An 11,441-nucleotide genomic window follows, 5' to 3' on the forward strand; every position below is an offset into this window, starting at 1 on the left:
TGTTTGAAAGGTCATTGAATATATTATCTATGCCATGCTGGTGTAGTGGCTAGTCTTGAAATTTACTAAGCACTGTGCAGTGTGGATTTCGTGCAGGCTGTTCTGCAGTTGACTGTCTTGTCACTCTGTCAATCCATGTCATGAATGGTTTTCTGTGGAAATAAGACAGTGGCCATGTTTAGGATTTTTGAGAAATCCTAAGACACCTGCTGAAGGACTGGTATCCACCGTACACTTTACACATTGAGCTTCTGTGGCCACATGCAGTGTTTCCTTCAGGAATTTTTAACAGTTAAGTTTTCAAGGTACATGTTGGTTCTGCCTTACCAAAACCATCTATCCATGAAAATAGTTTGCCTCAGGGTTCTGTCCTGAGCATCCAACCCTATTATGGCCTGTCTCCTGCTTGGCATCTCCAGCTCCCTTTCCGTTAATTTTGCCATCTATTGCAGTTCTACAAGGACTTGTCTCCTCGATCAGTCTGTAGCATGTCTTGATAGTGTTTGTTCATGGAGTATTGGCAATGGCTTTTGCTTTTCCACTGACAAGATTGTATCACTTTCTGGCAGTGAAGATGGTATCTTCTAGTCTTTACCTCCTGGCCTGTTACTCTCCTGTTTGTTAAAACCACGATTCCTGGGGCTCATGCTCGATTGGAAACTTTCTTGGTCGTGCTGTGTGTCTTACCTGGCTGCCTGACATACACAATCCCTGTGTGTCCTCGAAGGTGCTTTCTGGGGTGCAGATTGAGCCACCCTCCTCTGTTTGTACCAGTCCCTTGTCTGTTTGAAACTAGACTACCGGTGTTTAGTTTATGCATCAGCATGTCTGTCGCTCTTACACCTTCTCGATACTATCCACTATAATAGCATGAGTTTCGCCACTGGCGCCTTTAAAACTACCTCAGTTGAGTCTGTATGCTGAAGCTGCTTAATAAGTTGTCATTCTGCTATGACTTTATCCTTGGAAGATAATGCTGTTAGTCTGCCATGCCTGGTCACCCATCCTACATTGCCTCCTTAGAGGACTCCTTAGATTGCTAGTATGGGCTGTGTCCCTCTTCTGTTACTTCCCAGAGTTCACTTTTGGCTATTGCTCTGGCAGCTTAACTTCACACTACCTACCACTTCCCTGATAAGTGTGAACCCTTCACCACCTTACCTTACCTTAGCTTTGTGCTGTGGCCTCTTTTTGCCTTGGTCTTATTTCCTTCCTGAAGACACTACTCCAGCATTACTGTATCTCTGTAAGTTTCACAATCTTTGCACGGAACTTTGTGATAGTACCTTTGTGTATGCTGATGGCTCTGATGGGCCATGGTGTCGGGTTTACGTTCATCACTGACACGAACAATTTTTGGTATTGGCTTCTGGAACATTACAGTTCTGTCATCTGCTCACTCTCTATTCCATTCAGACTCAGTGTACTGTATACCATTTATCCCTTTGTGCAACTGGTCCAGGAAAGCCGTCACTCACTCTTGACAGAGCCACTGTGATGTTTGTTAGTTCCTGGTTACATCAGTCTGATAGGGAAATGAGGTGGCTGCTGCTGCAGCTGCAGTCATTGTACCTTCGCCCCCTCTCTCTTCCATTCCCTCTGATCTCTGTGTTGCCATCTGTCAGCAGGTGGTGTTACTTTGGCATCACAACTGGTCCTCTCTTCATGGGAACAAGCTCTAAGTAATTCGGCCTCTGCTAGTGGCTTGAACGACCTCTCAGCCCTCCCTGTGAGTAGATAATTTTAGCTAGGTAGTGTATCAGGTGCGGTCATTTTAGCAATCACCATTTAAGTGGTGCTCCCCCACCACTTTCTATTCCCCCACCACTTTGTGCTCACTTCCCTCAACCTCTGATGGTTCACCATCTCCTGAAAAAATGCTCTTTTTTAGCCACTTAAGTTTCCATTTGTTCGCCATCTGAGTTATCGGCTGTTTTAGTGAGTGATGTGTGGGCTGTCAAACATGTTTTACTTTTTACCCATCATAGCAATATGGTGAAAGACCTTTAATCTAGAGCTTATTTTACTGACCTTTGTCAAAGTCTGTGTCTTCAGCTATCATTGCTTCTGTCATTTGGGCTTAACACGTTGTTTCTAACTCATTTTTCTTCTTTGTGTTCTACTGTTCTGACAGAGTTGCATATGACCTTAGTTGTTTGTATCCCAAAACAATAAACAGCTGACAGCATTTCCATCTATAAGAGTGAAATAACTTGAAAAACGGCAAACAGAAAATTACCCATTCTTCTTAGACTGAACATTGCTCTAAACTTTTGAAATTTCTGGTATTAATGTAAAATTTCTGCTGAATAACTGAACATGCAACATTCCCTTTTCATATTGTTGCCAGCAATAGGCCATGACATCTTTCTAGTTTCGTCAGCACAAGTTAATTTCTTTAGCTGCTACCTGATTTAAAGTTTAATAACATTACTTAATTCACAATTCTGATTAGCACAGTTACATGCCTGAAAAAGATGCTTATAGGAATATCTTATATCAACTTCATGGAAAAATTTGTTGGAGCATTGTAAAATTTCTTTACTCAAGAAATACTGGTATCATACTCGGATTAAAAAGTCAAAGTAAATAAGTGGATTCTAACATTCATCCAGTATGTTAAAGATTTCCTTATTGGTTGTAGCAGTCTGTCAGAGATTCATTACCATGAAGGCACTAAAAATGATCTTTGTCTCAAAGTTGACATTCATGTGATAAATGAGGTAGTGTTCTCATTATCATGAGTTACCTCCTGTTAAGTATTTTAACAAAGTAATATTTTCTTGTATTTGTAGATAAAAGACTGACGTACCACATCTGAAACATACTAATTGTAAGTAAGCAGACAGCTTATAAGAAAAGTTTCATGAGTAATGCATAGACTCATAAAGACGACACAATGTTTCAGGCAGAAGAAATCACACTGACTATTGGGCAAGCCTTTGACTTAGCCTACCGAAGGTTTTTAGAGACATCAGGAAAAGATTTGGAAGTGCAGCGTAGGCTTGTGTTGTTAACACAAAGAAACTGCAAGTTGGAAAAAGAAGTTTCTGTTCTGCGGCAGAGGTTAAATGATATTGCACAAATTAAAGGCCAGGTGAGTTTCTTACTGTATAATCTGTGAACTATATGTGCAGTGTCCAGTTAAATGAAGCTGGATCTAAAGTGGTCTGATGGAAAATGAGGGAGAAACTAATTAAGTGTTATCCTTCAGTCACTGTAGAATGGGAAGTAAAATTACATCTACTTGAGCTTCTAGTAGTGATACATTTCAACTTGGGAAATGCATAGAAAATTCATGTTCAGATGTTTACATTCCATAGACCTTATCGCAGGAAACTGTAGATGCAAGGAAACAGTGCAATGTACTAGCTACTAAGCAGATGCTTGTAATGCAACTGCAGTAGTGCACTAAGATAAACTGAACTGCTGCTGAAAATGATTTTTCAAGGAAACTATGGTAAAACTAAGGTGGCATGTACTGACTTTGGGTGGTTGACTGCCACTGCTGTAATTCTCTCCATAAAACTTACAAATTATTGTAATATAGTGAACATCTTTCATACATGATCTTGATGTATTGTGCCCAAATCCTCTTCTAGAGAAGCATATTCATCAAATGGTGTACTTCCAGTAAATGTACCAACGAAAATACTCATTTCATAGTTCTATGTACAGTTATCGAGGTATATTGTAGTAGTGAGTGCTAAAGACTTCTTTTTTTTCCTGCCCATTGTTAACTAGTTTAATATCACTGAATCACTAAAGGGCTCTATAGTATGGTGCTTCCAGTAACACACACAAAAATACTCTCTTCAGGTGTCAGTATTATGATAAGTCTTTTTATAGGCCCAAAATAATGAGGAATCTGTTAGTAAAACTGAATCTTCAGAACCATTTTCAAATAGTGAAACTGTTATTGCCTTAGTTTTTACATAGTTCTGAAACTGTCCTTGGTCTATAAGCATTAAAAATTGCATGGTTTTTTCAGAGTGATGTTGAGGAATACATGGTGAAGAATGGAATAAGTGACTTACTTACAGTAAACCATTCCAACAGTAGCTCAAGTTCAGCAAGCTCACCCACACCTGAAATGTCACAAGTGGAAGTTCTAGCATCTGTACAGAGCACTGACAACAAAGTAAGTTGTAGCACATAAGTCATTTTTTCTTCAAAAAATGTCAGTTAAATGGAGGCTGTCATTAATGTTGTTAACTGACTAAACATGACATTCTTTCTTAAAATACAGCTTAAAACTATTTAATGAAGCTGGTTGTAAACAAAATTGATAGTTTGCAGTCTTGTACTAGGTGTGATGTTAAATACATTTCGCCTTGTAATGTCATATGCACATCACTGGCACCTGGTATATTATAAGGTAGTTTTCAGTGATGGCTAGAAGATAATTCACTTAAATAAACTTTTAAGTGGTGGCCTTTTGCTTTCTTCCCTTAAGTTTTAGTTTGTCAACTGCTTAATTGTTTATTTAATTAATTATTAAATAGACTTCACTAAGAGGAAATTTGAATACTTTACTAACTTCAAGAAATAAATTAAATTCTGAGCAGCTTCATGCAGCCAAAATAGTTGGACAGGAAAAAACTAATTAGCATCTTAGTGTTGAGTAATTGACTGGTTTAAACTTGGTAAACAGAAATATTGTTACTGCTTTCCTGCTGCAGTTACTACTGCATCCTTTATGAGAAAATTAACTTCCCTATATCGATGAAGTGTTGAATTCCCCAACTCATGGCTAAAAGTGTGGAAAAAGCTGTTTAATTGCTAAGAAGGGGTAACTCCCTTGCACTGAACTGGAGCAGTTGTATAAGGTTCCTAAGTTTCTCTTCAGGTGAATAAATTGTAACCTCACTCATTTCAGGCATAGCCACACAGGGAATGATAGCCCATACATATTACACCCCAAAAAAGACTTGCAGTAAATTATTATACCAATTTTTGGAATGAAATGCCTTTTAAAGTTAGTACAAGTAAATAATTAGTAAAAATAGTAAGCTAATAATTTATATTTGTTCATTCAGAAAAATGTCTTATGGTTCAATCAGAACAGAAATTTCTGAACAATTGACGTTTCCTCACTAATGTTAAAAATTGGCACAAGTGTGCTGTTTCCCATGAAAAAGGAAATAAATTATGTTTGGAAGTGCAATTAAAAAGTATTGGCTAATAAGACAAACTAAGGATAGCTTCTGTGTTAAAGTAGTAACAAAGCAATAACCTTCAGGGATGTTACAAAAACTGGCTAAATGCCTTAGTTGTATGGAGTTTTGCAAAAACTTCAGTTTATAGAGTATTGAAGACTGCAGATGATAAAAATGGCAGAGCTGGAAAATTGTTGAATTATGGCAAATTTTTATTTCCTTTTAAGGAGAACGGTGCTTTGCTGAACTTCAGCTCTAGTTCAAGTAATGGATTCAGCAGCACCCCTCAGTTACCATCAGCAAGTTCACTCCAGCCACCACCAGTACCACCAAGGGCTTTTGAAGCTCCAAAATCATCATTTGGAGACGACTTCATGAGGTAAAATTTTTTTCCTTTGTAATAAAATTTTTGCAAATGCACTAAGTTTTCCACTTACTAGACATTTTAAAAATTTTCAGTGAACAGCCTGCAGTTGGGAGGAAATTGGAAGGTCTGTTACTAGATGAAATAGAAGACTTCAATCCACGAGCACATGAGCAGCCTGTGAATGGATCATCTTCACCTCCACCATTGTGTGAGTATTTTAGTTGTCACGCCATCTAATTTGCAGCTATCTGCACTAATGTATTCTGTGCAATCCTCATTTCTGCAAAACTATTGCAACTTATGCCCAGTTGAACCTGCTTAATGTAGTAAAGCCCAGGTGTTCCTCTGCATTTCCTCCTCTATTGTGAACTGGGCACATCCACTTTGATGAAAATCTGACTGCTGCTGGTAAAGACTGACAGGTGTCTTCATATGATGCATGTGTGGATTCTAGGGCAGCACACTTCCAGTGAAAGAAATACAGAACAGTGCATAGTAAAATATATTAAATTACGCAACTATGGCAACACTGGCTACAGCAATTTTAGAATCAAAGTTTTGCCTATCTGTCCTGTATAGACCACAGTTCTGTGGTCACCAACTAGTGGTAGTAGCCTTTATGATAAACTGTTACTAATATCTGATTTTCCTGTAACAACTCCAAAATAATGTTCCAGTGGCACCACCACCGAAGGCAGCTAGAGAGGTACCACGTCGTGTGTTCACTCAGAACAATGGTTCACCGGACATCTTTAAAGAAGATTTATTTGGTTCCACGCCTTTCAATCCTGCAGCATCACAAAGCCATATACCACCAGCTGGTACTGTACTACCCCACTCCAGTCCAAACCCACCTGTTGCCTGCGACCCATTTGGTATGGGAGACTTCGGTGGCACCAGCAATGTTGGCACTTCCCAGCAGGAGCTAGAGAATGCAATTGGGCTTATAGACAAACGCATTTTGGAAATGAAGGTATTTAATATTGGGCATTAATGCCTCCTTGAACACTATGTAAACTGTAACCATGTAGTAAGATCTTCATAATGTGTCAGGTGGAAATTGGCTTTGAGAATTAATGAGAAAGCAAGCTGAAAATCTGTCGGGTCCAGTGCTGCCTTGGACACTGCACAAATTTTTCATTACTGTTAAATAATGTAAAGGTGAACTAAATTGGCTTAAGTTTAAACAATTCTTATGATTTCACATAAACACAAATAAAATGGAAACCCAGCATAGTCATAAAATTCGTAACATTGCAAAGGTGGCTTAGAAAGTCTGTCCCTCAATCTTTCACAGTTAAGAATGGGTGGCAAAATTGTGCACTTCAATGAATGTGAAGAAATCAAACTAGCCTGCAAAACAGGCAGTGTCCAAACATGGAAAATTTCACTCACTTCTCGTAACTTTGTAGCTAAAATTGTGCATAGGCCTCCTGATTTGATTTTATAAATTTGTTTAACAGTGAAGAAAAAGGTTTTGACAAGTCTGTGTTCCCTTTATGTGAGATACTTAAGTCTGCAAGTCAGTTAACCGAATGGAGGTCATTCCAAACGAAAAATTCTCCTATAAATACTGCTTTTGTTTTGCAAGTGTTATTTAAAGTTGTCATTCCCAACACAAGCAAAGAAATGATTCAGAAGTGTTTGTGGAATTCATTCAGTTTAGTGCTGCAGTTCTTAATTTTACTGCAGTCCTGCTAATCAGCTGCTCCAAAATGTTTTCTTTAATGTTGAGGACAGAAATCTTCCCACCTTCATGCAGTAAAATTGAAATCGAACATTTATGGACTATTGACTATGGTTTCTAGTCAACCACTAGGAACATATTCCTAACACATTGCAGGATGATCCACATTTAACATGCTATATGTTACAGTTGGATCTAAAGAATGCTTCTTCCTGACACATTGTCCTTAGGTGGCTTTTGCTGAGATATATTTAAACTATTGTATGCATTTCAGTGTTCACACCAATAACAAAGGTATCAGACTAGATTGCCTTAATGCACTTCTGGCTTATTTAGCATTTTGGTGGTATTTTATATTTCAAATAATTACTTTTATTTTTGTTTTAAGTTCCACCTTCTTGTAGAGATGTCCCTGTTCAGAAACTGGAAGAAAATGAAATAATTTGAAAGAGTTTTAGATGTTATTGATGTGATCATTTAGTTGAGTGGGAATAAAGATATTCACAACTTTGTGAATCATTATTTATGGTGGGAGGACAATTCCAGTGACATCATTAGATCTGTAAAGAAGACGGCAATATTTCAAAGTGATTCTGACAATAGCAAAAGTGATTATTCTTCGGATTGGTGGGTCATAGTGCTGATCCTTGAGCCTCCCACTCCTGCACTGACATAGCCAGAGATACTTCTGGTGCCATCTTGGATGTGTGAAGCTGCAGTCACTAGTACACGAGAGTCTCCTCATTTGTCAGAATCTGAGTAAATGTTTGACTCTACATAAATTTAGGTATTAAATTTAAAGATAGACTGTGGCTCCTAGGGCTGTCAAATTGTGTCCTTAATTTGTTCATTTTTGTACAAATTTTGGAACATAGTGTTACTTTACATATTTTATTTTTTGCAATTGTTAAAAGAAATTTAGATTCCTTAATCTTTTATTTGTGTATACTTCTTACCCATTTACAAAGTCCACTGCACATTGGCTGATCCTGGAATGCCACATAATAAACACTAATTACTTTAATTAGAAATAACAAAAGTAATAACTGAAGGTAGCATTCGGCTATGGTCAGATAACATAGCTTCACACAGTGCATGAATGTGGATAGTTACACAAAACTGATAAAAATTCAGTGCTAAATTTTGACTTTATTTTGAAATTGTACAGATCTTGGTTGGCTGCAAAATAGTTACAAGCAGTATAGTGAATGTGGAAAATTAACTCCTAATGTTCTGTCTTCACAGAAAAATTAAATAAGTATTAAGTAAGTGTTAGTAACAGGTTGTTTTGTCTGACCTAATGTCATAAATTAGTGCTAGTCTGTAACCACTTTTTGGTGGTGGTGGTGGTGGTGGTGGTGGTGGTGGTGGTGGTGGTGGTGGTGGTGGTGGTGGTGGTGGTGGTGGTGGTGGTGGTATTATTCCTACAATCTGGATTACAGTGCCTAATATCTACACATTCCTCAGATGTGTACCACTTCATAGTAAAATTACAATAGCTTAATTTTTGTAACTAGCTGATAGTAACAGATTGCTGTGCATTGAATTAGATGAAGATTTGTTAATCACATTATTAATCCAGTGTTTTAGGTTCACTGTGAAGATTGTAAACTGTTTCAAAGGACTAGCAAAGTTGTGGTCAATTGTGTAAGAAAACTTTATATCTCAAGTCTGAAGGGTGTTTAGCTTAAGGGTTAAATATTGTCATAAAATTTCTCATACTTGGAATTTTCTCCCTCCTATCATTCACAAAATCAACAAATTTTTAAAAATTCCTGTTTAGATTATCAGAATAACCATCAGTGATTCAGTGCTGCAATGTTGCTTTGATGCACTGACAAGAGGTGGTTTGTGGATTTCATCACAAATTGGTAGATGAGACTAACACTGTCAAATTGATTTTTTTCTGTTAGTGTGGTTCAGTAGACCCTTGCGACATAATAGGTGGTTCCTTATGTTCCAGGATGGTTTTAGCAGAGGGCTTTCTTTTGGCAATGATGATTTCTCTCTTGAAAGCCTTGACCCACTGCGCAACTGATTTACCATAAACATGGAAAAAACTGAGTCTCCAATGGACACTGATACTATATATCTAATTTATATTAGTTACTTGGATAACATATATAAAATCAATAATTATTGAACTGTATTTTTAATAATTGCATTGTCCGGTATACTGTATTGTGTCCAGTATATTCTTCACATAAAGCTTGTATGAAATGAAATGTATTACTTGCGAGGTATAAATTCTTGCATTAGAGAGAAATTATGTTAAAGATAATGCATTTTATGCATTTACAACAGTGATTATTTCATGTTAACCTACATGTGTATATAAGTATAGTAATGAAAATGTATTCATTTTGTCTAAGGATAAATATCATGTTAAGTTCATAAATCAGAAGTTCTGGAACATTTATGCATGTCACTAAACATCTTCATGCAGTGTTTGCAGAGAGCCAAAGCTTTTAATTATACTCAGTTTATGTGTGATAGATGTTAAAGGTGAAATACTGTGATCTCTAGTTCCTTCAACAATTAGGTGCATATTCACTCCAGGAGCATATTTAAAAACATTAAATCCATTGTGAGCAGTATTGAAATGGAAACTACGCACAGTTTATTGCCATTCAGAAAATTTCAGTATTAAAGTTGGTAATATTTTTGTCTGTGCAGATTCATTTTAATGTGACATAAATTTCTTAAATCAGTGGAAACTTTATTTGTTGTAAAAGTATTTTGTAAAATAAAAACTATTGAACTGTTTTTCTAATTATCTTAGATTCCCAAACCTGGCCTCTTTTCCTTTAACATGTAATATTTGGCACCATTACAGAGTAGGATGATAAAACAATCCTTTAAACATAAGATAGGAAATTGAAACACCATTCAGCCATCTAAATCTCATGTTACATGGAGTAACATGTTAGACTGCTACTTTATGCCATCTTTCAGACTCCTGGGTGATGTGTAGGAAGATTGCCACATGTGGTCCAGTTGAAATACAGGCCAGCATCCAATGCTAGTACCTGTAGATTCCTTAACACGGTGATCCTTCTGCTCATCAAATGTTGGCAAATGGTTAAACGGATTACTGTATTAAGAAATCTGCAGATAACATTAAATGGTAGCCCATATTTTGACTAGGAAAAACGTGATATTCTTCCTACACATGTCAGGGCCTCAAAATGGTGTAATGTAGCATGGAAACGTGTTACTGAAAGCAACTTCAAATATACATGTCAAATGGTGTTTTGATCACACATTTTATACTGAACAGCCAATGTCCCACAACCATCTGTGTAAATACCTTCTAACAGAGAAGCCTTTGGATTGTGAATTTCAAATATCAGTATAATTACTACATAAGTGAGGAAAAGACGAGAGGAAATAGTTAGTATGCCACCAAATAATGCCCAGTACTAGACCCAAGAAAGTAGGTGTGGTTTGCATGTTCGTAATTTTCAGTCTTCTCTCTTACGTGTTCTTACACTATGGCCTTGACTACTAAAGCAAAGGGAACAAAGCACTGCTTTTAGAGGCCGTCTCAGCAGGACTGATTTCAAAGTTTCATGGCTGGCACCTGAGTAGACGATATAATTTTCCTAACAAACTGCACTGATTATATAATATATCAGAGTAGAGCAAATTTCAGTGACTGCTCAGGTGGTGATTTTGCATATTTTCCTATGAAATCATCCATACTGATTCAGTGGTGCTAAGCATTTCAGTTCATAGTAAGCTACTTCGTTGAACACTACTGGCAAACAATGGTTATGGTGCATGGTGTTAATTGCAGTCATTGTGCTGAGTTGAACTAATGGGCACTGATATCTGACAACTGATAATTCAGAAAGCTGTTAATGTTGTGGATGGGAAATAATGCCAACTATGCTGAAACTACAAAACTGTCAAAACATGATGCACCTAGTACTGTTGTCAGAGGTGTCTTAACTTAAAACTAGGTAAAGATGGGTGGGACAGTGTCTGCACTTACAAAAAACACTGACAGAAGTGAAATATTTTTAATGCAGGGCCTACAGGTTAGAGAGAACCATCCTTGGTCTTGACAATGTTACATGCCATTTTATTAACACTTGTGGATGATGTTGGAACTGAACTTGCAGAACTAGAACTGCTTACTCCCCTTTCATTGGTTTTCACTGTGGAAGAGACAGGAGTAATTCCTCCAGTTTGTCTTGCTGCACAGGAAGATGATGGTTTCTGA

General features: G+C 37.3%; 1 protein-coding gene across 3 annotated transcripts in view; it reads left to right on the forward strand.

The window, feature by feature from the left end:
- LOC126183669 (PTB domain-containing engulfment adapter protein 1-like) overlaps window positions 1-9,979 on the forward strand; it is a 141,203-nt gene extending 131,224 nt beyond the window's left edge. For all 3 annotated transcript variants that reach the window (XM_049925822.1, XM_049925821.1, XM_049925823.1), the window contains exons 6-11: window positions 2,909-3,097; window positions 3,992-4,141; window positions 5,387-5,538; window positions 5,619-5,734; window positions 6,204-6,499; window positions 9,177-9,979. In XM_049925822.1, coding sequence (XP_049781779.1) covers window positions 2,909-3,097; window positions 3,992-4,141; window positions 5,387-5,538; window positions 5,619-5,734; window positions 6,204-6,499; window positions 9,177-9,251 — 978 coding nt within the window. In that variant the 3' untranslated portion in view covers window positions 9,252-9,979. The remainder of the gene's footprint in view (window positions 1-2,908; window positions 3,098-3,991; window positions 4,142-5,386; window positions 5,539-5,618; window positions 5,735-6,203; window positions 6,500-9,176) is intronic.
- The last annotated feature ends 1,462 nt before the right edge of the window (window positions 9,980-11,441 follow it).

Source organism: Schistocerca cancellata, chromosome 4 (assembly GCF_023864275.1).
Source record: "Schistocerca cancellata isolate TAMUIC-IGC-003103 chromosome 4, iqSchCanc2.1, whole genome shotgun sequence".
Taxonomy (NCBI): Eukaryota; Metazoa; Arthropoda; class Insecta; order Orthoptera; family Acrididae; genus Schistocerca; species Schistocerca cancellata.